Source organism: Pan troglodytes, chromosome 1, assembly GCF_028858775.2.
Source record: "Pan troglodytes isolate AG18354 chromosome 1, NHGRI_mPanTro3-v2.0_pri, whole genome shotgun sequence".
In the NCBI taxonomy this organism is placed as follows: Eukaryota; Metazoa; Chordata; class Mammalia; order Primates; family Hominidae; genus Pan; species Pan troglodytes.
The window spans coordinates 66,241,542-66,268,579 of NC_072398.2; the positions used below are offsets into that span (position 1 = coordinate 66,241,542).

The 27,038-nt window shown below is 37.6% G+C and overlaps 1 protein-coding gene across 4 annotated transcripts in view; it reads right to left on the bottom strand.

Annotated features, from left to right (window-relative positions):
• The window catches only part of DHX9 (DExH-box helicase 9), a 48,685-nt gene that overhangs the window by 20,006 nt on the left and 1,641 nt on the right, over positions 1–27,038 (bottom strand). For 2 of the 4 annotated variants that reach the window (XM_003308631.6, XM_024350478.3), the window contains exons 2-14: positions 25,325–25,457; positions 24,562–24,702; positions 15,659–15,770; positions 14,151–14,263; positions 13,389–13,537; positions 10,991–11,037; positions 9,327–9,463; positions 8,927–9,016; positions 8,676–8,837; positions 8,453–8,530; positions 7,386–7,577; positions 1,170–1,311; positions 711–793 (exon numbers count right to left, since the gene is read on the bottom strand). In XM_003308631.6, coding sequence (XP_003308679.1) covers positions 711–793; positions 1,170–1,311; positions 7,386–7,577; positions 8,453–8,530; positions 8,676–8,837; positions 8,927–9,016; positions 9,327–9,463; positions 10,991–11,037; positions 13,389–13,537; positions 14,151–14,263; positions 15,659–15,770; positions 24,562–24,702; positions 25,325–25,435 — 1,557 coding nt within the window. In that variant the 5' untranslated portion in view covers positions 25,436–25,457. Of the gene's footprint in view, positions 1–710; positions 794–1,169; positions 1,312–7,385; positions 7,578–8,452; positions 8,531–8,675; positions 8,838–8,926; positions 9,017–9,326; positions 9,464–10,990; positions 11,038–11,855; positions 11,993–13,388; positions 13,538–14,150; positions 14,264–15,658; positions 15,771–24,561; positions 24,703–25,324; positions 25,458–27,038 lie in introns of those variants that run through there. The other 2 variants (XM_016933840.2, XM_054656564.2) reach the window with 2 other exon arrangements.

Sequence of the window (27,038 nt, forward strand, 5' to 3'; positions counted from 1 at the left end):
AGATCAGAGCTGAAAACATCTAAAAGGACTCTTAATTATAAACATTATAGGTTGGGCACAATGGCTCATGCCTGTAATCCCAGCATTTTGGGAGGCTAAGGCAGGTGGATCACCTGAGGTCAGGAGTTCGACACCAGCCTGACCATCATGATGAAACCCCGTCTTTACTGAAAATACAAAAATCAGTTGGGCATGGTGGTGGGCACCTGCAGTCCCAGCTACTCAGGAGACTGAGGCAGGAGAATTGCTCGAACGTGGGAGGTGGAGGTTGCTGTGAGCTGAGATCACGCCACTGCACTCCAGCCTGGGTGACAGAGCAAGACTCTGTCTCAAAAAAACAAAACAAAAAACGATTATAAAATCTATCATAAACTTCCTAATCAAAGAAAAACGAATCATAAAAATTCCATCAGCTATTTAGTCATAAACCATTAGTTCAATTGCTGAATTATGCCAGCTAATACTGATTACTGCAGTTATACTTTACAACATAGGTCTTCACCTCCAAAAGGCTTTCTGTAAAGTTTAACAATAAAGAAAAAAAAAAGATTGAATAATCTCACTAAAAAAAGATTTTCAACATCTTAGTGACTGAAGTTCATGGTTTTGATAATGATAAAAACGGGGGAAAGGGAAAACAAAGACATTCTACTGATTTCTCTTAGAAATAGCAGAATTAAGTACCTTACTGTACCTCTCAAGTTACTTACATTAATATCTCTTTCATGTATTTCATCTACAATTACATGACTGATTCCTCGAATGCCTGCTTCTAATTTTCTTAGGAGCACACCTTGAAAAGAAAAACAATCAATAAACTATAGAAAAGTTCAAAGTAGTAAATCTATGGACAATTATCTATATTTCAACTAAGAGACCCCAGCATCATTTTAGAAAATAATCGCATGTACATTTAAACTATTAAAAAGTGATAGTGTACTATGAAATATAGTTTTTTTTCACTGATTTTATGATTTCATTTTCTCTAAGCTACAAGATCTAATGGGTATATCATACTTTCCATGAAGGAAAAAACTGCCAAAAGTTTTATTTAAACAAGAAATCTGAGACTGGCTCATTATTTCTTTCCAGTCATTCTGTTCTGCTATCAAGTTTTCTTCACAACCACAATATAAACCCCAAATGAAAAATCAAAATACGTTACTGACCTACAGTACAAAACATTATACTGGCATGAGGACGAGGAAGTATAGACTCAAATCGAACGCTGTAGCCACAGCTTTTTCCAGGCTCTTCTCCTCTTTCAAATGCAACTCGCTCTGCCACAGAAACTGCACTGATTCTTCTGGGCTGAGACAGAAAAAAAGAAAAGTGACTTAACAACTACAAAGTTAGATACACTTGTTTATTAGCATTTTTGGATTATTGTAGTAAATCTGTCCTACTGCTAGTTGAATAATTAACAGAAACAATAAATGTACAAAAAATACTATTTGGTTCTACGGCAGACACTTAAAAAATGTTTTTCATTTTGCATATAAAATGATTCTATAATTTGTCATTGCCGCCAACTCTTAAAATAGTATTCAAAGTGATTTTCCAGTAGGAAACAGGGCACAGCATACGTAGGGGGGTTTGTTTTTGTAACCGATCACCACACTAAAAACAGTTTTAGAAAATTATTTAACTGAGACCTATGGGAATCAGGAAGGTGAACAACTGCCTTCTTTGCCATATGTACTGTGACCACCTTCTGCTCACTTATTAATTCAGTAATCAAACATTCAATGCACTTTTGCATCAGGTGCCAGAGAAAGGAAACTGAAATCACTGTTTTTGATGAGCTCACATAGCAGGAAAAACTGTGTGTATTGCTATTTCCAACAATCAATCTGCAAAACTCTAAGGGGAATGCTATAGATTAATGTTTAAGTGTTGGATCTTTTTATGAAAACTCTTCTGAAGTGTTCCATGTCTTCTAAGTACAAAAACGATCTTTACTTGGTGGATACTATGAGGACATGCCTAATGTATAGCTACAGAGGTACACGAAGATTTATATACTGCATGCTTTTAAGGTGCCTTGGATTTGATTCTGTCTATAAGTTCCTGATGACAGGCTAGATTTCAGTTCCTTGCTTGTGTATACTATCACCTGGCTCATATTTATCCTGCCCATAAAGATAAAAGATTGAAAGCTACTTTGTTAAACACACTGTGTAGAATTTTGGTAGCTCTTACTGATCACTATCTTCTTTTTACTAAACAATCCTTTTAACAATCTTATTTAGCAATGGATAAGGATTTTTCCACCTATGTCACCATTTTCTTGAATTTCTCTGTATTTCATAGAAATTACCAAAGTTCTGAAGGTTCAACTCCTGTAAGTCAAATCAGCTGTTTAAATATCAACACATTATATATACACGCACTTTCATCCAGAGATTTAATTAGTGAGAATAAAATGAGATACAGACACAGTGCTCTGCACCTCAGTTACCCTGAAAAATAGCGTTACATGAAAGTATGAGCTCTGTATCTGTCCATCAAAAGAGTTCTACATACTTGAGTCAAGGAATGTGAAAATGTTATTTCACTAAAGGTACAAAATGTAACCACCAAGTTTTCTGCGTCCTTTCCAAAAGTTGCTTGTATTCTACAACCTATCGTCCCCCTTTTCTACTACTGTCTTCCCTATAGTTTTTCTTTTTTTGTTTTCTAACACTTCTACTAACAGCTGGCTTCTAGAAAGACTTAAAATATTAGGATATTTGACTCTTCTGAGGTGTGTTCACATGCTACTGGTACTCAGAGATTGCTTTGTCACCTGGGGGTTATTTTCAAGTCTACGATCCTTGTGGTTTCCAGATTACTCCTAAACTGAATATGCGCAGGAGATGGTCAGTTTCCCAAGCAGTTATCTATTTTAGTTCTTAACTACCCATAAAACACAAACGTCTTAAATCCCAAGGAAGACATGATAGAGGTTTTAAATACTAATACAGGAGGTGCTAAGAAACCATGATCAGAAGCACTTTTTTGCTGAATTTCTCTAAGTACGACTAGAACATTAATATCATGACAACTATTTCAACAGCAAAGAAATAAATGACCCCGCAATCTCTTTCCCATATTTTATATGCTTCTCTGATTTACCAACTTCCAGTTTCCTCAATAGCCCTTGACTTAAACAAAAAACATTTAAAATACAAGTGTTTTTCATCCCTAGTTGATTTGACTAGAAATCTGTCATTTTTCTTGAGGGGAGTGTGGCAAAATGCATGAAAGTTAAAATATGCATACCCTCTGACCCAACAATTCTATGTCTAGGAATTTAATCCAATTAATCAAAGGCATATACAAGTATGTTCATCCCAGCACACATATCAAAATATCAGAAAAAATCTTTAAGCCCGGCGTGGTAGCTAGTCAGTGAATTCCAACATTTTGGGAGGCCAAGGCAGGAGGAATGCTGGAGGCAACGAGTTCAAGACCAGCCTGGGCAACACAGTGAGACACCATCTCTACAAAAATAAACATCAGTTAGGTCAGGTGATAGAGGCCTCTAGTCCCAGCTACTCAGGAGTCTGAGGCTGGCGGGTTGCTCGGCCCAGGAGTTTGAGGTTGCAGTGAGCAATGATGGTGTGTCCCTGTAATCCCAACAGAGTAAGACCCTGTCTCTCAAGAAACAAGAAATTCCTCTCAGGTTCAAGCGATCCTCCCACCTCAGCCTCCAAAGTACCTGGGACTACCCTGGGGTGCCATCACGCCTAATTAATTTTTGTAGAGATGGAGTTTCGCCATGTTGCCCAGGCTGGTCTTTAACTCCTGCACTCAAATAATCCACCTGTCTTGAACTCTCAAAGTGCTGTAATTACAGGCGTGAGCCACCAAGCCTGGCCTGGGTTTTGGATTTTTAAAAAATTATTCTATTCTTAAAATTTCCCCAAGGTGTATGTATTACTCTTGTAGTACACCAAAAGCAGTAAAAAAAAAAAAAAAAATCTTCTAATCCTTAATTCTTAGCTCATTAGAAATATTCACAGGACAGGCATTTTGTGTGGGAAAACAATGCCTAACGTGAGCGTATCAATGACTATTTAAACCTTTCTCAGACTGCACGCCACTGTACAGCGTATGAAGATGCTCTACTTATCCCTTAAATAATCTATCACTTTTCCCTTGATCTTCTGTGCTTCAATAATTATTTTATATATTCTGCCACAGTGAATGAATACAAGGCAAGGCTCATAGGTAAAACAAGTTCTATCTATACCTGCACGGCCACTTCTATTATAAGGAATATATACATATTCTATATTCCTCAAATATAAATAAGAATCAAGAACAGAGAGACATCTAGAAATCGTATTTGTGTAATATAACAGTAAAAACCATGGCAGCAAATATGCCTTATTTATGCTTCAGAATACTAGTAAAATCTTTTCCTGCTGCATTCTAGTAGATTAAAAACACAAGTTCAAAAAGGTTATTTTGCCTAAGGACACATAAATGACTTAAGACTTCAAATTTCCTTTACTCCCAATATAATCCTTTCTCCAATTATTTTACTTTTTATTATTTTAACTATGTTACACTTGGATTACTAAACATGTTAAAAATAAAACAATAACCGACAAAAGTGAGACTAGTTAGAAAGTACCAGTGATGAAAGCAAAGGATAATATTTTTCCAACAGAAAGCTGGAAGAATAGTTCCAACTGTCCTCCAGATATGTGCTTTTAATTTTCATTGCATACATCTGCTTATCTCATTTTCTCTTTAGAATTTTACTACTCTTGCCTGGAGTCCAGCCATAGTAGTAGGTAATTTCAAGTGCTAACCTCTTCCCCACACTTCTGTCTGCTTTAACTGAAGTAGCTCTAATAATATGTACTAAGCAGTCACTGAAATTACTATGTACCAGGTACTGGGTAACTAACACTTTCTATACCATAAGAGGTTGGAGATCTCTCCCAAACTGTTATTTTGTAGTATTCTAGAATCCATACCTTTAATGTACACCTCTTGCCATTTACTCAGAACTACAGCAATTTCTTCCATCTTTCAAAACTGAAGTTCTAAAAGGTCCCAACTTTGCTCTTTCACATCTGAGCGTTATATACACAGTAACATGACAAAGCTGCCACAAAATGTCAAGATTCCTAATGCACTAGATACTCCAAAATGTATCAGGCTCCACTATCTCTATCTTCTAAGGTTCTGAATTTATTTTATATAAAGAACCGTTCTTACCCTGAAATGATGGTACTATGGGGTAAGTACAGGATTGATAAAATTACATTAATATGCTTGATTTACATCCTACAATTACAATTCATCTCTTTCAAATAACTTGTGCTCTGTGAACTGAGATAATACACTTAAAATCAGGAACATAAAAAAACTTTCTAATACTTAACTGATGACTTCATGTGGTTTCCTATAGATGGCTACAAGTGCAAGATAATGGAAAAATGATTCAACAGTGGTAGTACTACAAAAATAACTAATGCTATCTCAGACTGTGCCAAAAGAAGTACAGTATATTAAAAACAAAAATAATAAAAAACTGTATTCTATAATAACCAATCAGCATGCTCAGGCCTACTTTTCATATTACAGGTAGGTGCTGATGAATTTGAGTGTGTTTAAATCTTAGACTTACTGTACCTTCATGGCTGAACTATAAATGTTTAGTTGAGACTTTCAAACTAAGTACATACTAGGACACAATATAGGTTTTTAAAATTTTGAAGACTTGTTACAGGTAAGAGGTATGAGACTGATTTGGGGACAAACGCTAGGACAAAAACATGCAAGCCACAGAATGTAGATGCAATATGAGTTATAAGTAATTCACCCCAAATCAGAAGACACAGGTTTGCTAATACATTTCCATGCCACTGAACATTTTAAAAGACAGTGAGACAAAGCACTTCTCACTTGGGCAGGAATTTTTACTCTATTTATGACATGCAGACAACTTGAGACTCCTGTCTTCACAGCTCGCTTGTTAAATTCTGCTTCTTTCTGCTACATGCCACAACTGCTTTTGAGATTAGAAATGGATAGTGGTAGAAGGGAGAGGAAGGGAAGAGAAGAGCAGAGCAGAGCTGAGCTCAAGGCTTCTCTTCTGTAAAATTGCACTCTTGAACAATGTTCTTCCTGAAAGATGAGGTAAGAATTAAGAGTAAGAATATTTTATTGGAGTATGATGACATCTGCGGCTGCAGCCTTCACTGTAAGTCAAAAAATCCATAGCCAGTTTTAGGGGTGAGTTGGAAAATCAAAGAAAATTTTGTGAACAAGCTAGGAATCCTTTCCCAGAAAAATGTCAATTTATCATATTTTTTCAAGCCTAAGGTATCATCAGCCTTAGGATGCAACATGATTCCTTCACAGCAATTTTTTTTTTTCAGGAGAAAACCCAATTCTCACATAAAATATACAATTATACTAATTATACAATTATACAAATATACTAATTATAAAAATGTATCTCAATTTCAGAAATGTTAAGTTTCAGATATATGCTTTATACATGCAAATGTAAATGAACATGCACACATTTCAAAGTTTGTAACTCTCCTCTGAAAACTGATTATGTTTCCCAGGTTAAGCAACATTAACCCATCGGGGAAAAAAATAATTTCTAAGTAAAGATGTAAGCCTACCTCAGAGGTAGTACCTGGCTATTTGCAATGCTCTCCCACAAAGTGCCAGAAGTACAGGGTAGAGCCAATGGAACTGTTTTAACTTGAGAGCACTTAGAAGAGCTAATCAGTTCTTCCCTAAGTACTGGGACAAACATGCAGGCGCTGCTCATTGCTGGTAAGGTAATACAGTGTTAGTTAAAAGGAAGAATCCTAAAAGGCAGATTGCTTGGTTTTTTAATCCTAGTTCTACCACTTTCTGTGTTAACCTTGGGCATTTTACCTTCTTTGTGCCTTAATTTACTGAAAGAGAAATACTATGTGAAATAGTACTTACATCTTAGGGTCATTATGAACTTCGATTGAGTTTTTTCTAAAAAGCTACTGCTTAGAATAGAACATGGCATACAGTGAAAGTTAACCATTACCTGTCTGACTGGTTTTTACTCAATATCAAGGTGGTTAGATAGAGATGACCAAGATTTGGATGAACTTTAGGACAAAGAATTCTTAATCTCGACAGTCTGATTCTAGGCCCAGAGACTCTTTAGCCCAGATAAAAAGAATCCCTCACATAGTCCAGTTTAGCTTATTAGTGTAGCATACTAGAGATTAGAAAAAGACTACGTTCTTTTTATGTTTTTTTAAAATTTAATTTCAAGGGCACAATACTCTCTCAATCTTAAATAATTACAAAAATTAGTTAATCAAAGAAAGAATCAGAAATAGTCTGCTCTCTAGGTATTTCATGGTTGGTTTACCACTTACCTGAGTTACTACGATGTTACACTCTGCTGCTCGGTCATTCTGGATAAAGTCATCTAGAATGAACTGGGGAACCTGTGTGGTTTTCCCACATCCAGTAGCCCCTCTAATAATGACAACTGAATTTTGGCTGATTGCTTCCAGAATCTCACTTTCAAATTTCTTCACAGGCAGTAACTCTCTCTCCTGCAAGATCTGCATTAGAAAAGTCACACTTCAGTCAAATGTCTACCAACACATTAGAAGCAACTGTCCTGATCCTTTAAAAAACTTCCATCTCTATAGACTGGGCACGGTGGCTCACGCCTGTAATCCCAGCACTTTGGGAGGCTGAGGATCATGAGGTCAGGAGTTCGAGACCAGCCTAGCCAACATGGTGAAACCCCATCTCTACTAAAAATACAAAAATTAGCCAGGTGTGGTGGGGTGTGCCTGTAATCCCACCTACTCGGGACGCTGAGGCAGGAGAATTGCTTGAACCAAGGAGGCGGAGGGTGCAGTGAGCCGAGACTGAGCCACTGTACTCCAGCCTGGGCAACTAAGCGAGACTTTGTCTCGAGAAAAAAACAAACAAAAAAACCAAACTTCCATCTCTATAAAAACTTACTCATTTCCATTGGCTTAGTGATGAAAATGTTTTTTTCAAAAAAGAATGTGTATATTTATATCTCTAATAGAACTACTTCTTTTCACTACACTTCTGAAGAATATATCTTTTGATGTTGTCCAAAAACTAAATTCTCATTGTCCCTGAACGTCGCACATGCATTCTTTTTAACATTTTAATTTTTTATTTGGAAAACACTAAAACAAACAAAAAAACCAACAACAAAAGGAGTCACTGCCTTAAATCTCTCCACTTTTATTAAATTACATTAAGAAGTGAAATTCTCTCACAGGCCCTCAACTCATAGCAACTAACTTCAGGGGTAACTAGGATTAGCAGTTTGGTACATATCTTTTGATATGCCCTCCTTAAAAGGGCAAAATGTACTGCTCATTGACTTTTTACCCATACCTAGAACATTCTGAAGCTCTGAGCACTACTTGTCTAAATAATTCAGACTTACTGCTTGCAAATCATGATCCTGTTCCAACTGGTACATCAATTCATTCTTGAGGTCCATGCTTATTTGCTCTGGAGTAGCCTGTAAAACAAAAAGCCAACATAGTCAAACAAAAGCACATAATTCAGCTTCAAAATAAATCCATTTTTTACCTAGACATACTAATCAAATATAGTCTCAAGAGTAAAACACAAGACTCTGATCTCAAAAACAATATTGCACTCACAAAAGCCAGAGGCCCCTCATCAATGTTGCTACTAGTCCAAGGATTCCAGTTGGATTGTGGAGGTGACCAAGGAACCACACCCACTTGGTTTTGTCGCTGAGATGGTTCAAACTGAGCCAATTTGCCAATGTTGAGTGCAACTGGCACAGAAGGATCTTCAGGCTATTAAAAAATAAGAAAAACAAAAAAATATGATTTGCTTGTCTACGGAGAGTTCTACGTAAATGTGAACTAAACAGCTTTATGCTTACCGGGGGCAAAATCTCAAGATTTAGCTCTTGAATGATGTTTTGCAGCTGATGCTCTAAATCTTGAGAGAGGTTTACTTTGTAAGGCTCCACCTATGGAAAAAGGATCACACATTAACAACACTACTCAAATCTACTATAATGGGGCTAAGACTATACAGTCAACACTAGGTCTACAATATTCTTAAACCAATAGTCAGTTCCCTTTTGTGAGAGAATTACTTCAATGATTATTTACTCACTGCCTATTATGAACATCATGCCAGACACAGAGATGATTAGCAGGGCCATTTTCATTTCCTGAGGTAAGATTCTTAAAATTAAACTTCTTCAGCCAAACACTAAACAAGAGCTAAATTGAATCTCACACTATCTCACAAGTCTATTAAATCTAAAGACTCACTGTCTCTCCTTCCTTCTTCTTTGTAAGTCCGGAGTAAGCTTCAACCACTCCAAGATGGTACAGTTGTCTGACAAGTGACAGGGCACAGGACTGTGCTGCCAATTTCTTATTTGATCCATGTTCTCGTGCAAAAATCCCTATAATGTAAGGTCAGGATTATCAGACAGAAAGAAATCATCTGAGTAAAGAAACATCTTATCACAAGAAACTATGGGCTTACGTACACAAGAAGCCCTAAAATACAGGGTATGCCATGGCTTCTAGTTCCTTTTTATTCTATTAATATCTGCTAAACAAAAGAAATTGCCAAACAGCTTATCAACTAAATAACCAACAGTTTTGATTACTGGCTGATACTAGGACTCATACAAATCAATATTATGAAAGCAAATAACCTATTTCAACAAAGTTGTCACTGTTAATATCAGACATTAAAATGGGGAAGAAAACATAGTTTGAAAAGACAAAGAGTAAAAAATAAACCAGTAAAAGTAATTGGGTCCAGAGTGGTTACCTAGACCAGGATTTGGGAAACTTTTTCTATAAACGGTCAATTAATAAATATTTTAGGCTTTGCAGGCCATATAGTATCTTGTCACAACTACTCAACTCTGCCTTTAATGTGTGAAAGCAGTCACTGACAACAGAGTTTGATAAACCACAGGACTGGGAATGGCTTTACGTTTTTCAAGAGTTGTAAAAATAAAATGAGAATAACAATGCGTGACCTGTAAAGTCTAAAATATGAGTGTAGCTATGTTACAATAAAACAGTTCTTATAAAAACAGGCAGTATGCTGGATCTGGCCAGAGGGCTGTAGTTTGCTGACCTTAGCATTAAACTAAAGCTAAGTTACTCATATCCTTATAGAAAATATTAACAGAAAGTTTCCTCTCCTCCCGTATCATTCATCTTTAGGAGAGATGAATATAAAGCAAAGGGATACAAAGGTATCTTTCTGCCTAACTAGCCAAATTAACCTCGATAAGGTAAGTGAGCTGACAGAAGTTAGCCTGCCTTTATCCTCTCTCCCTTAGTATTATCCATCCACTCAAAATAACTCATTGTATATATAAAAATGAAAAAATGTTTAAGACCAGGCACAGTGGCTCACGCCTGTAATCCCAGCACTTTGGGAGGCTGAGCCAGGCAGATCACTAGGTCAGGAGATAGAGACCATCTGGCTAACATGGTGAAACCCCATCTCCACTAAAAACAAAAAATAATCAGCCGGGCGTGGTGGCAGGCACCTGTAGTCCCAGCTACTGGGGAGGCTGAGGCAGGAGAATGGCGTGAACCTGGGAGGCGGAGCTTGCAGTGAGCCGAGATCACGCTACTGCACTCCAGCCTGGGCGACAGAGCAAGACTCCGTCTCAAAAAACAAAAAAGGTTTAAAATTATTTGACACTGGCAGACTCCTAATCATCCCACTGTGTCTTACCTTTGAAAGATTACACTAACATGGTCTGTTTTCACATGCAAACTGGGAGACTTTGCCTCTAATTTATATAATTACTAATATTCTAAAATATACCCTAGATGCTATCTTACATTATGTGCTCTTTCAAATAATACAGCTTCTGTATACGTGACTCAAGACTTAAAATGTGAAGATTCCTTCTCTATACAAAGACTTGGAATATTGGGGAAACAGTAACACTTACTTCTGCCCAGCTGCTTGATATAAATGGTCATTTCTGCAATAAAGCTCCTGTAACAACATATACAAGCAAGGTTAGAAATTTCACTGTTAGAAACCAGCAAATCCAGGTCTCCCAAGTCAGGCAGGCTTTCCAACTGCTTAGGCAAATCACAGAAAAAAAAAATTACCAACATTTATTTCTGCCCAACCCTAGAACAAATGAAGTATATAAACTTCAAATAATATACAACATGGCATAAGACAACTATAATCAAAGTTGATCAGCCAATTGTTCATGAAAGGAAAACGTTAGGGTATTAGATTTTATATTTACTTACTCTTATTCCAAAGGCTGGAGTCTCAAGAGCTAGAACACATTCAATGAAAAGGAATTTTCTACTTAGCTTGGAGCCAAGAAATAAAGTAGGCCCCAAATGTTTTACATTACGGTTATAATTATTTTAAGATTCCTTTGCATAGGCCACCCATTAATGACTGCGATCTATTAAGCTAATATACGCAAACTCACACATGCACATACACTTGGTGCATATCAATGGCTCCTGAGGCAGAGTTCTCACATCTGCCTGCAGTTGGAAGCAGCCCTGGATGACAAAAAACTTAGCCTATTTTTATCACATTTATTTAAATCAGGTCCTGGAGAACAAAACACATGTTGTAACATTATATCTAAAACTGCTAGCAGAGTCTAAAAAATGAATTTAGGTTTTAGCAAGGGAAAAACTGCCCTTTGATAACTATGCATTCTGGTCCTTTCACTGCTCAGATACATTCTAACCTAGACTTGGTGGTGTGAATAAAAGGCTAGGTGAGGCTTAAGAAAAAAATAAATGTTAGACTCCTTCCTATACCTCGTGTGAACTGACCTTCAGGCACAGCGGCTTCAGGGGTCAAAGGCCACTGGCTTTCAGGGGAACAACATCCACCCTTTCATTAATGACATCGATGCCAGTATGTTTCTCAGCCAGGCTTAAAGTCAGCACTCAATCTCATTCTCCTCCACCTAGGGGGAACAGCGACACCAGAAATCAGTTTACAATAGTTTCCCATGTGATTGCTTAGTTCAGCCTAAGCAGCAGCACATGTGTGTATGAACACAGACCTCTGGTGTTGCTGTCTGTTATGCCTTTAAATAAAAGGACATACAAAGAGCAATGCTGTCCTGGCTCCCCCAACTGTCTGTGCCTCCCACATTGTCTTTTCCTGAATTCTTCACTGCTTTGTATCAGAAATCTATGATAAGATACTGATAACAAAAAATGTCTGCAACGATGAGCTTCAGGCACACTTCGGTATCTCATTGTTCTTAAAGTCACCAAGTGCTACCAAGCCCAATGCGTTCAGAAAGACAAAATATGAAAGAAAACAAATCATCAACAAATGTATCACTCCTTTGCAACCTGACGGTTTTAAAAAGGCTGACACCAGAAATATCTGAGAATTCAGGATTGAACAAAACAGTGGGAGGAAGGGGGAACCATGCTCTAAATATCATTTTGATCAGTGACAAAATTTTGTATTAATATTAATTATTTCAGGGTCGCTAGATGCATCCAATGGAGAACACTTTGATTTTCGAGAAAAATATTTTTAATGTATTTGGATAATTTATTTCATAAGTACGGACAGCAAACGGAATCATTCAAAAAGGTTTCCATTACAACCTCCCCTCCGTTCTAATAAAAATACATCGCTCCCCAGAAAAGTCTAATCCATATGAGCCTTCCTGGGAGTAATAATTACTACACCCTGGAATGCTCTCAGGAAGAACAGCAAGCAGGCTGAGAAACATACTGTTAAAATGACCTCCCTTTATATTGTTTTATACATTTAACAGGAAAAAAGTACACCCCACATACAAAGACCAAGGCTGTTCCTTTTCGACCTTATGATAAGCCCTTAAATTTCACTAGGACTCCTAGGAAAGCTGGCAGTTTTCAAGGCTTAAGTGAAATGTGGATGTAGATGCAATACAATCTAATTCTGGGACTCAAAACTTAAGTATCTAACCTGACCCATTAAAGAAATAGTAACTGCCTCTAACAATACCAAGGTGAAAAAAAAATCACCACCTTTGGCTGGCTTTTAAATAAACTAGGGACAAACCAGCAATTGTGGTCATGACTTTTGCCTTTCAGATTCAAATGAGCATCTTAAATGTCTAGCATGTCAAAAAGATTTACACTGAACTTCTTACACAGCTAAAATTCACTCATGTGAAAACCATGGAAACTGCACAAATCAATAATTATTCTTGTGCAAATTAACGTTATCTTTTAACAATTCACTTCTAATCCACACAATTAACCAGACAACGTACAAAAATAGATTATATTCAACAGTGAATATCCAAAACCACCTTAACTTACTACAGAAGGAAAAGAATGAAACAAGCAAACCTGTTGTGATCAGGACCCACTTGGGTGTACTTATATTCTCCTTGGATCTTTTCTTTCTGAAAATATTGGTTTAGACGAGCTTTAGCATTTTCCAAGGTCCAGTTTCCATGAAGCCCAGCATTTAAATCCACTTCTTCTGATTCTAGAGTCTGTAGAATCAATGATAATTAAATTTGGCTGTGTTAAGTTTAGGTATACAAACTTAAGGCACAGAAATTTTTAATACTGTCTTTGTACTATCCTTTATAATGCAAAAGCTGTTTTTGATAGTTTATAATCCTAGTCAAAAACTGAACCAGAATTACTTTTTATTGCATCTAAAGGCCCTATTATATAAACAAGCTATTAGTTAATACATTGCATTTAAATTCTTCCAAAAAAAAAATGACAACTTCTTTGTGCTTGTTTTAACACTCTGAATACATGAAGTGGAAAAATAAGCTATACTAAAGACATTTTTTTACTCTAAGTGCTCATAAAATAAGGTTCCCTGAGATAATTACATTTCCTATAAAGCTGAAGAGGAGATCTTTTTATTACTACCAAGAAAAAAATACTGTTTTTTTCCTCCATAGGCAATGTGAACAACAAGAGTAAATGGGTAGTTTAGCTTTATGATGACTTGTGCTAATAAGTAGTCTCAAATAACCTCTTAAAAGATGCACCCAATTATTAACTTGTGAATATCCTAATCCTAAGCTTTGCTGTTAACTAAGTCCCAAATCACATTCTCAGAGATGTAACCTACGGTGCTGGCCTTACCGCTTGCACTTCTTGTTCTTCCTTTCTTGAGTAGTAATCCTTCAAGTTGGCTCCTCGGTCCCAGGTGGGCCCAGGAACACCATAGCCAGAGGCCCCTACCTCAGAATTATTTTCTGTTAAAAGAAAAAAAATTATCTTAATGAGTCATAACTGTAGAAAAATCCTAAATACATTAAAGAATTATCCGAATTTATGGCCGGGCATGGAGGCTCACATCTGTAATCCCAGCACTTCCGGACGCTGAAGTGGGTATCACGTGTGGTCAGGAGTTTGAGACCAGCCTGGTCAACATAGTGAAACCCCGTCTCTACTAAAAATACAAAAATTAGCCGGGCATGGTGGCGTATGCCTGTAATCCCAGCTACTAGAGAGGCTGAGGTGAGAGAATCACTTGAACCTGGGAGGTGGAGGTTGCAGTGAGCCAAGATTGCACCACTGCACTCCAGTCTGGGTGACAGAGCAAGACTCTGCCTCAAAAAAAAAAAAAAAAAAGAACTAAATATTTTGGCCCTCCATGTTTAGAAATTCATGGTTTCAATCTGGAAAGAAGCCTGAAAAGTCCATGGCTTACTTGAAAAGTGTTACATCACTGAAGTATAGGTTCCAACTACAAATTCTGAGGCTAATATGCAGGGGGGAAGCTATCTTAGTGTTGAATTACAGGAAGTGGCTGATAATTTAGCCTATATTATCAATATAGCTTTGTTTTAAACTTGTTACATATGTAACAACAGATTAAATGATAAAACCATTTCTTTGATAAATATGACTCTGAAGAGATAGCTACCTGCTAGGACTAGTGATGGAAATAAGGTAACTATTGATGAAAACGCCAAATAAGTAAAAATAGCAGCTAGCACTGACTATTAACTCTAAGTTTATTACATGCATTTAAAAAAGTTTATCCCTCAAAGCAATCATATGAAGTAGATACTACTGCTATTCAATAAACAGTAGATATGAGACTTAAGCAATATGACCCAAATCCTAATCTACCATATGGTAGACATCCCAATAAAAGCTGTGACTATACAGTAAGTCCTCAATTAATGTCGCTGCTAGGTTCTTGGAAACGAAGACTATAAGCAGTGTTGTAAGATAATAACATTGAAGGAAACAAAGTTATTCAAGGACCTACTGTAAGTCATTCTGCAATGGCCTGGATCCACAGGGTAAACAAACAAGTCAACAATATATTTAGTAAGAATAAGGAACAAGAAAAGGCAATTCATAAGATTCTTTCACCAAATATTCTAGCCTGTGGAAAACCTATTTATTCAGAGAAAAATTTAGTAAAAGCCAATGACAGCAAAGAACTATGCTGTACCACATGTTCTAAGAAAAAAATAAATGATCTGGTAATATGTGCAAATTTATGAAGGCCTTGGGTTGTCTCTTAACATCAAGAGTTTACTGCAGTTCTTTCTACCCAAAACGAGAAAGAGAGATGGTGATCAAGATTGTGTATATCTTATTCTCCACCACGTGCATGGATTCAAGTCCCTTACCTGCTTTGAGAGCCAGATGTGGAGGAAGAGGTCCTCCCATGGTTGTTGGTAAATCTCCTTCAGCATTTGCTGTAGTGTCAGGAGTATCAGTAAGTGGGGGTGGAGATGCTACCTGCAAAAGAAAAAGTCAAGGCAGCTGTCAGTTCTTTTGCCTTCACGGGGACTAGTAAATTCTTTTAATACTTAAAAGGACCCATGTGTCATACCTCCTTTCTTTGTAATATTACCATCTTTGTTTAGAGGTTAAGTCTCTAGAGCAGTGCATCTCAAAATGTCTGCAATGAAGAACTGGTTGTTTCCCCTAATCCACTGGGAACAACCTGTCACAATACTGTATTTCTAAATGTTTACTCATTTCTGTACTTACCTCCTCACAAACTGTAACATTTTGAGTAACACTGCTCTGGGGCTCATTTTTAGTAGTGTTTACTACCTTAACACCTTTTAAAGCAGTCAAGAAAGTATCTTTCTACTCCATTTCTTAAGTATTTTATTGGTCATTAGTGTTTAATTTTATCAAATACCTTTTCAAAAGCCTTTATTAAGATGATCACAGAGTAGATATTTTTCTCTTATAAGATCATTAATACTACGTATTAAGAAAGTTTAATTACAGGGTTTTGCCTCAGATGTGCTGTTACATAAAATATATTGGTTTTCTAAACTAAGGAAAATTCTGAATTCTTAAACCCATCTAACCACATGGGTTTTAGGATGAAGAACTGAGATCTATACAACGTTTTCCTTAACTAGATGGGATGAACTATTTCTGTTTGCAAAGAACATTTAAAAATTTGACTTATTTTTACTTTCTAATTCAGCAATTTCTGATTTTATCGCTATTAATTTCTCCTGTTTCATTCTGAGATGAAAGCTAATTCATTCAAAAAGCTGTTTTTTGTGCAACAGTATAACTAATATTATTTTGAATAAATGATTGTTCCTCTGACCACTCCAGAGTTTTGCCAGACACTGTTATCTAAATAGTCTATGATCATAATTTAAAATTTTCACTTAGATCTAAATTCAAATTTCCAATTGTCTCTTAGGGTTTTTTGGGCGCTTTGTTACTTTTTCACATTACCACTTTGCTTCTGCCAATATATATAGCAACATGTCTAATGTTGTGTTATTAGTACATTGTGAATTTTTTTCTTTTCTGCTTTCTTCTAGAGAGCTTATACCTTGAAGGATAGTGTTCCTCCAAGGTTGGGGTTATGGAGACAAAGTAGAACCTATTCAAGGGTCAGCCCTAATAACCAAGGCACAGGAAAAATTCATTGGGCAGTCCTGGCACCACAATGCTAACTTGTCCTCCTCCTTCTACCACCTTGCCACTCCAGGACCTCAAATTCCTCTCCACCTCACTCTCTATCTACACCAACCTAAAAGAAAATTCCTAACCTATGAGAATTGAGGTGTCTGATGTAACTTCTATTTTCCAGTGATGGGGAGGATTTCCTTTTTTAACATTTCAAAATCAATTAAAATAGGTGAGGTATAAGAGTACTGAAAGTGTCACAGTGCATAATCTTGGCTCTGCCTAAGGAAGAGTCAGCAATATGAGAAAATACTTTTTCAAGTAGGTTATAAAATAGTATACACAATATATATTTTATCACATTAAAATACACATGTAACTATCTAAACAAAAATACACAGATTTTAGCAACATTGGCAATGCTATAGTCCATTTATTTCTTTTTCTATTCTCACAATCTGTTCCCATTTAAAGACTTTTTTTTTTTTTGAGACAGGGTCTCACTGCATCACCCAGGCTGGAGTGCAATGGTGCAATGACAGATCACTGCAGCCCCAACCTGTTGGGCTCAAGTGATCCTCCCACTTCAGCCTCTCGAGTAGATGGGACTACGGGCAGCCACCACCATTCCCACCTAATATTTCTATTTTATTTTTGTAGAGATGGGGTCTATGTTGCTGAGGCTGGTCTTGAACTTCTGGACTCAAGAGATCCTCCTGCCTCTATCTCCCGAAGTGTTGGTATTACAGGTGTGAGCCACCACGCCATTTTTCTTTTTTTTGAGACAGGGTCTGGCTCTGTCACCAAGGCTGGATGATTTAGCCTAGGTAATAGTCAAGTACTGATGCATTCATTACAAAAAGACACAAGTATCTGACAGAATACCCAAGCTTGGAGTAGTATTATGTATGAATACTTAATACTTAAGGATATGGTTCCACACTCTACCAAGAGGAAGATTAAAAAAAATTAAGGAGCAGTCAGAGACAGAAAGATAATTAGAGAATCCAGTGCCAGAGAAGACAGAAAAATTTTGATGGGTTGGAGGATGTGATCAATAAAGCTGAACGCTGATGAAATTTAAAAAAAAAGGGGGGGGGTACGTGTGTACACTTTACAATGAACCAGTTTTTTTGATATGGCAAAAAACACAAGTAAAAATAAAGTTATAATGGGCAAACTGAGAAAAAATATTTGTGACACATCACAGGTAAGGAGTTAATATTGCTAATATATTAACAAACACAGAGGAAAAGACCAAGAATCCAATAAAAAAAAAAAGGGAAGATATATGTAGAGGCAGTACACAGAAATATATATGTAAATGATCCTTAAAGCCTAAAAGATGTTTGACTTCACTCATAATTTTAAAAAGCAAATTAAAAGAATACTAAGGTATCTAAATAGTGGTGAGGTTACAGACCAACGTTTCTCAACATTAGCACCACTGACATTTCAACCAGGTAATTATTTGTTGCAGAAAGCTGTTCTGAATACCATAGTTTTTAACATCCTTGGCTTCTACCCACTAGACGCCATCAACACACCTCCTTCAAGTTCAAACATCTCCAGACATTACCAAATCAGGAAAATGTAAACATTAATTGGATATCTCATTATATTGACACTATTGTTAAATTTTTCTTTTAGGTTTGATTATAATACTTTTTTTAAAAAAGAATTATGTTTTAGTTAAAAACTGAAATATTAACAGATGAATAAGATGTCTGGGATGCTCCAAAATAATCTAAGAAAGGGGAGTAGTTAGAAATGAGTAAAATTGAAAGTGTTGCAGCCAGATGACGGAAACATGGAGTTTCACTATAGTATTCTTTTATACACATCTACAATTGTCCACAGCAAAAAAATTTTAAAATATCCTCTACATGCTCACTTTTGGCAAATGCAATTTATGGCATGAAAGGGTAAGTTCCAGATGAAATAAGTGATTATGAAAAAGGATTTCCCTAGAATGAGGAGGTAAGATAAAGATGGTAGCTGGTAACAGTTTGGTTACGTATCCCTGCCCAAATGTCATGTCAAATTTTAATCCTCAATGTTGGAGGTAGGGCCTGGTGAGAAGTAACTGGATCATGAGGTGGGTTTCTCATGCATGGTTTAGTACCACTTTCCTTGGTACTGCTATCCTAGCAACAGCGAGTGAGTTCTCATGAGATCTGGTCATTTAAAAGTGTGTGGCATCTTCCCCTTTACTTTCTCTTGCTCCTGCTATGTAGGACATCCCTGCTTCCCCTTCACCTTCTGCCATCATTCTAAGTTTCCTGAGGCCTCTTCAGAAGTCAAGCAGATTCCAGTACCACACTTCCTGTAAAGCCTACATAATTGTGAGCCAATTAAATCTCTTTTCTTTATAAATTATGCAGTCTCAGGTATTTTATAGCAATGCAAGAATGGACTAATAATACAGTGGGGTTAAAAGTAGAAATGGGTTGTTATAATTTTTTTTTTCCAAATTCATCCATTCATTTATTCAGTCAACCAAAAAACATTTAAGTATCTGCTATAGACCAGGAACCATTCTAAATGTTGGGGACACAGCAACGAACTAAAAACAAAAAAATCCCTGCCCTCACGAACTTACATTCTAATACAATGAAACAAAAATAAATTACGTTGGAACAAGGTTTCTCATCTTGGTGACATTTTAGGCTGGTTAATTCTTTGTTGTAGGAGGTTGTCAAGTGCATTGTAGGTCATTAGCAGCATCCCTGGCCTTCACCTTCTAGATGTCAGTGGCCGCCTCGAGTTACAACAACAAAAATATCTCCATACATCCCCAAACGTCCCTTGGGGGGACAAAATGTTCTCCAGTTGAGAAACACTGAGTTAAAAAGTAAGTGTTACGGAGAAAAATAAAGCATTGAAGGAGGTTAGGAAGTAACCTGGGGGTGACAATGTTTATAATGTTAAATAGGACAGCTGGGGAAGAGTCCTTCAGGTATAGAAGTTTTGAGGCAGAAAGATGAGGGCTTATTTGAAGACCTATGAAGAAGTACAGCTACTGTAGCTGGAACAGAGGAATTAAGGAAGAAAGTAGGAAATCCACGGAGCATTTAATAGGAAACACCTGAGCCGTGTTAAAATAATAATAATACAAAAATCACCTAGGGGATTACTTCTGGTTGTAGCCAAGTAAGTTCCTGTAAGACTGACCCTCCTGCAGGTAAAATAAACTTTAGGGGGAAAAAATACAAACACACACACAATACACCAGAACTATATGCAGGCAATAAAAAATGAACGAAAAAAGCAGGTAGATTCTTGAGAGAAGTTAAAATGGGGAAGCACGGAGTATCAAGGGTCTAATTCCAGTTTACTGTAGCTTTTAGCCTGAGAGAAGCCACCCCAGGCAGCTAAACCTCCAATGAAACCATCTTTTTGGCCTGAAGAATCAGAATTAGAGTTCAGGGAAAGCAAAGCTGCTAGAAAGTGAGGGAATGCTGGAAAGGAAACAGCCAGAGAGGAGGAGCCCCGAATTCTGTATATTGAAATCTCTGGCTAACCCTTGAAAACCACTCATGTACAGGGCAGATTCCAAGCTGCCCAGCAAAGGAGACCTGAAGGACTCTTCCATGGCTGTCCTAAATGATCAGAAAACTGAGGTGAGATCTCAGTTAACATCCAAAAGACAGCATTTGCAGTTTGAGTCCAGTCAAATTAAATGCCTGATTAAAAACAAAACAAAACAAAACAAACCAAATCAATGCTCTTTGGAGGAGTATAACATTATTCAGAGTCTCCACAGCATAATATTCCAATGCCCAGAATGCAATAAAAAATTATTTGATACACAAAGAGGAAAATGTGATCCAACCTCAAGAAAATATACCTATCAAGAGAATCCAACCCTGAGATGACTCAGATGTTAGTAGTAGTAGGCAAGGATTTTAAAGCAGCTATTAGAATTAAGCTTCATGACATAAAAGAAATCCATATTTATATTACAAACATACACTTATAACGAATGAAAAGAAATGCCAGCAGAGAAAACATACAGAAAAGAATAAGCTGGAGATTTTAAAAGTGAAAAAGGTAGTGTCTGAAATACACTGGGTGGGCTTAGCAAAATGGAAGGGACAGAAAAAACTATCAAAGAATCTGAAGATAATCAATAAAAATTATTCAATTTGAGAAACAGTGGAAAAAACGATAGGAAAAAAAAAAAGAAAGAGAGCCTCAGGGACCTGTGGGATATCAAGTCTTAAATATAAACACCAAGAGGAAAGAAGAAAAAATAAAACAAAAAATATCTTAAATAATAGCTAAGTCTCTCAAAGTTGGTGAAATACATAAATCTATGGATTCAAGAATCTCAGCAAACCTTGAACAAGTTAGAACACACACATACAAAAAAACCCATGCCCGGTCACAACACAAAATACTAAAAACCAAAAATAACAGGAAAAGATCTTAAAAACAGAGACTACCACATTACATATAGGAGGCAGTGATTTGATTATAGCTGACTTCTTACAGAAAACAAGAAGTAGACAGTGTCATATTATCTTTAAAGCCTATCTGGTCTCTGGCTGGACTCAGTGGCTCACGCCTGTAATCCCAGCACTTTGGGAGGCCAAGGCGGGCAGATAACCTGAGGTTGGGAGTTGGAGACCAGCCTGACCAACATGGAGAAACCCCGTCTCTACTAAAAATACAAAATTAGCCGGGCATGGTGGCACATGCCAGTAATCCCAGATACTCCTGCCTGAGGCAGGAGAATCGCTTGAACCCAGAGGCAAAGGTGGCGGTGAGCCGAGATCATGCCACTGCACTCCAGCCTGGGTAACAAGAGCGAAACTCCATCTCAAAAAAAAAAAAAAAAAAAGTACATCTGGTCTTCAATCCCATTTCCCTGGCATAGAAATCCTAAATCCTTATAATCTCCTAAGTGGAGACTTTCTGTATGCTAACGAGTTGACTGCTGGCTGGCAGGCCCTAGGTAGCTTCAGTGTGGGGGGATGGTCACCAGAACCACCAAAGAAAGGTTAGAGGGCTGAAACTTTCAGTCCCACCTCCCAGCCTCTGGGGAGGTGAGAAGGGCTGAAGGTCAAGTCACCAATGGCCAACGATTTAATCAATACTGAATAATGAAGTTTCCATAAAAACCAAAGGACAGGGTTTGGAGGGCTTCCAAATGGCCGAACAGGTGGAGGTTCCTGAAGAATGGTGTTCGAGGCAGGGCATGGGAGCTCCCTGCTGCCTCCGCCATATCTTGCCCTACTTATTTCACCAACTGTATTTTGTATTATTCTTTATAATAAACTGGTAAATGTAGGTTTTCCTGAGTTCTGTGAGCCACACTAGCAAATTAACTGACCCCAAAGAGGCAGTCATGAAAACCGTAACTTGAAGCTAGTTAGTCAGAAGTTCTAGAGGCCCAGACTTGCAAGTGGTGTCTGAAGGGGCTGGGGAGTCTTGTGGGACTGAGTCCTCACCCTGTGGGGTCTGACGCTATCTCCAGGTAGTGTCAGAGTTGAACTGGAGGATACCCTGCTAGTGTCTGCTGCAGAACTGATTGCTTGCTTGGGGTGTGTGGAAAAAGTCCCCCACCTCCACCCCACATTTAGTCACAGAAATCTTCTTTGTTGATTGTTGTGGTATGAGAGAAGAGGAAAACTGTTTTTTTTTTTTCCACTTACATACCAAAAGAGGGAAAAAAATATCTGGTACCCCAGAATTCTACATCCAGTGAAAATATTCTTAAAGAAGGTAAAATAAAAATATTTTCAGAAAGAGAATAAGAGAATTTGTCACTAGCAGATCTACAAGACCATAGAGAAGAGCCTAAAAGATAAAGAATAGAGGGAGACTTCAAACATGTAAAAGACATTTGCAAAACTGTTTTCTCTACCAGAAGGCATTTTTAAGATGATCTTGCCCAATCCCTTCATTTTACAGATAGGCAAACCAATGAAATTAAAGACTGTAAGATACTATAATTACCCAGCAGTTAATCTACCGGAAAGTAAGTCTATCGAGTTCTTAATCAAAGGAATGGAAGGAAATAAGATTTCTTTCCTAACGAGTCAGAATACTGTCATAAACAAGGCAGAATACAAAAATTCAGTAACAGGACCCTGTTAAAACTGGCATAGACAGGCTGGGCACAGTGGCTCACACCTGTAATCCCAGCACTTTGGGAGGCTGAAGGGGGCGGATCACTTGAGGTCAGGAGTTCAAGACAAGCCTGGCCAACGTGGTGAAAATCTGTCTCTACTAAAAACACAAAAATTAGCTGGGCGTGGGCCAGGCGCCGTAGCTCCCGCCTGTAATCCCAGCACTTTGGGAGGCCGAGGTCAGGAGTTCGAGACCAGCCTGGCAAAAAATGGTAAAACCCCGTCTCTACTAAAAATACAAAATTTAGCTGGGCATGTTGGCAGGTGCCTGTAATCCCAGCTACTTAGGAGACTGAGGCAGGAGAACTGCTTGAACCCAGGAGGCGGAGGTTGCAGTGAGCACTGCACTCCACCCTAGGTAACAGAGCAAGACTCGTCTTAAAAAACAAAACAAACAAACAAAAAAACCCTTATTTCTTAAAAACTACTACAGCCTAGTGTAGCGGCACACACCCACAGTCCCAGCTACTGGGGAAGAGCTGAAGTGGGAGGATGGCTTGAGGCCAAGAGTTTGATTGAGCCCCCAAAAGAAAAAAGGCAGAAAAACAAAACAAAAATCCCCCAAAACAACCTACTAGACAGAGGTATTTGTTGCATACTTACATAATATAATTAAGATAATCATGATATTAAAAACACAAAAATACTCCATTGCATAAAATACTATTTTGTTATATAAGGACATGTCAGCCAGGTGCAGTGGCCCATGCCAGTGATCCCAGCACTTTGGAAGACAGAAGTGGGTGGATGGATCACTTGAGGTCAGGAGTTCAAGACCAGCCTGGCCAACATGGTGAAACCCTATCTCTACTAAAAACACAAAAAATAGCTGGGCATCATGGAGCGTGCCTGTAATCCCAGCTACTCGGAGACTGAGGCAGGAGAATCGCTTGAACCCAGGAGGCGGAGGCTGCAGTGAGCCGAGATCACTACAGCCTGGGCGACCGTGCAAGACTCTGCCTCAAAACACAAACAACTTGCCAGAAGTGGTGGCATGCACCTGTAGTCCAGCTACTAAGGGGGTTAAGGATGAAGGACTGCTTGAGCCCAAGAGTTTGAGGCTGCAGTGAGCTATGGTTGTGTCACTGCATTCTAGCTTGGGTAACAGAGCAAGACCTCATTGCTTACGGGGCAGGGGGAGTGTCAATGGGAGCAAACATGTCTAAAATATTACTGATTTTTCTATTTTATTTAAAGTATTATCATTGGTAATGAATGGAACATAACAGACTCTGAAATTTCTGGTGTATAAATACATGAAATAAAGCCGTAAGACACAAAGATTAATGGAATTTCTCAAGCCCCTAAGACAGGTATATAATAAGGATGCAATCCACATCTTCAGAAATTTTGTCCAGTGCTGAGACAAAACAAGATGCCAAATTTCATTACGAAACACAATATATCTGAAAACAGTGAAAAATTACTATCTTGAGTCTCTTACGCATATTGAGTTTGTACAACTTTACAACATACATCTCAAGTGCTTCGCCATAGGTACTTACCCCAAAAGCTGGAACTTCTTCACTCTTTATTTCATTTATTCGAACCAAATAGTTAACAAAGTCTCTGGCAGCATTGCTTTGTGCATCTTTTTTATTGGTGGAATTTCCCATGCCAGTGTAATTATACCCTTCCACCTGAACCTTTAAAAAAAAAAAAAAAGTACTAAGAGACTGACCTGGGTAATTCTGAGATTTTAAAAAGTCATAATTCAGTAGTCCATTAAGAGACAACAAACAGCTAACTTTAGGAAATATACTCTATAAATACACTGAAAATAATACACCTAAGAGAATGCATGAGCTACTGAAAAAGTTTAAATTGTGTTGTATCCAAAAATAATGTAAGTGGCTCAGATTTTTTTTCTCATATAACAGAAGGTTCACATTAAAATCTGATTCTGTAATATTCATGAACAAGCTCTCCATTTGTATTTAAGCACTTTGATTTGAAGCAATCAAGAATTGCTCTGCTTTCTAAACGTGCTTATAAAACTGCAAACAGTTGATCCAACTTTTCCCATCCCCACTACCGGTACTGAGGAAGCTGAGGAAGATATAGGCTCTAATTAGAATAATTTACCTGTCAGATTGTTTTAAAAGTAATGCTGACTTGAAAATGATTTACAATAGCAGTCAAGTCACAATAAAGAACTGTCGTTTCCTAATGTGCAACACATTAACATCTCCAAACAGAAAACATTTTTCTTTTAACCCCAAAATGAACCTCATAAATCACATAAATGCAAACTGTATTCTTCAGTACCTCACACATGAATTTCTGCCTGTTTTTGTTCCCCACCGCTCTAATTTCATAGGATGGGGTCATCTTCCTTTTGCCACACCAGGCATACAGAAAATTTTTAACGTCACCCATGATTCAAGTGTCTTCTTCAGATCTAAGAAAACAAAAGTCAGTTAAAAACAGCATTTTATAATAGCAAAAACGGGGAGGAACCAATTATCTAGATTACTGAATCTGGGTTAAACATAGGATATTCTATCATGTTGCTATTAAGACTCCCCATAAATTTTAACGACATAATTGGAACGTTTATATGTTGTAAGAAAAAGGATACAAAACGGTATGATTTGAACTTCATGAAAAGTACATATACATGATCAAGACTGGAAAGAAATACCCCCTAAAAGGGTTATCTTTGGGGACTAAGAGTGATTTTTATCTTTTCTTACAAAGTATTTTATATAAGGCCCTATATTCTACAACGGGCACCTTATATATTTAACTCAGTTCATCCTCACAACAATGGCACACAGATACGGTGGGTACTATCATTGTCTTTTCAGGAAGTAAGAAACTAAGATTTAAAAAAGTAACTTCCAAGTCACCCACCGTGGAGGCCTAAATTCAAATCCAAACTACTATATATTAAGAAGCAGTTATCATTTGCATATAAATTCAATGTTTTATTCTCATTCTGATTATGACCACTAGCACATTGTCCCCAAAGTTGTAGGCCATGTATTAATAATATAATAAAGTTCAAATACATTAAGCACTCAGTACTGAAGACGGTAACCTATTAACTTAAATGTTCTATACCAAATCTCTCCTTTAGGCCTTTTTATTAAAATTTGAGGATATTAAAGTTTTCTTGAAGTGCAACAAGTCTATAAAATACCACAAGATATGGAGCCTATCAGTCTAAATGCTGAGTCCAAACTGTAAGCAAGATATGAGACCACATTTATAACCAGAGAAAATAAAATATGCTATGAATTTAGTTTGCTGTGAGAAGAAATCCCATTACCAGCATTAAACCGTCTGCTTCACGTTTCACGTTTGATGCATTTTGTTAGCACCTAAGTCTAACGTCATCAAACTGCACCCCTAGCATAAATTTGTTACGTCTGAGTGGCCACAGTCTAACTCTGGTCATCCATGTGGCGAAGGGAATGTCCTATTAACAAAAAAGCCGTGGAAAGCTGAAAATGTTTATCTGGAAATTCCACCTCGTTAATAATTAAACAACAAGCCCTCATGGTGAATGAATAATATGAAATACGAAGGACTATACTATCAAACTCCTGTCTCCCTAGTCTCTTACAACCCCATAATGTTCACTACACCAACTACATGCTATCGATGCCCAAATACATATATTTAAAGTTTAGTCTTTTCTCTCTTTTTTTTTTTGAGACGGAGTCTCGTTCTGTCACTCAGGCTGGAGTGCAGGGGCGAGATCTTGGCTCACTGCAACCTCAGGTTCAAGCGATTCTCCTGCCTCAGCCTCCCGAGTAGCTGGGACAACAGGCGCCCGCCACCACGCCCAGCTAATTTTTTGTAGTTTTAGTAGACACGGGGTTTCACCGTGTTGGCCAGGATGGTCTTGATCTCCTGCCCTCTTGATCGGCCCGCCTCAACCTCCCAAAGTGCTGGATTACAGGCGTCAGCCACCGCGCCCGCCCGTCGTTTCTCTTTAAAGTCCAAAATTAAGTTCATCCAACTGTGGCACTAA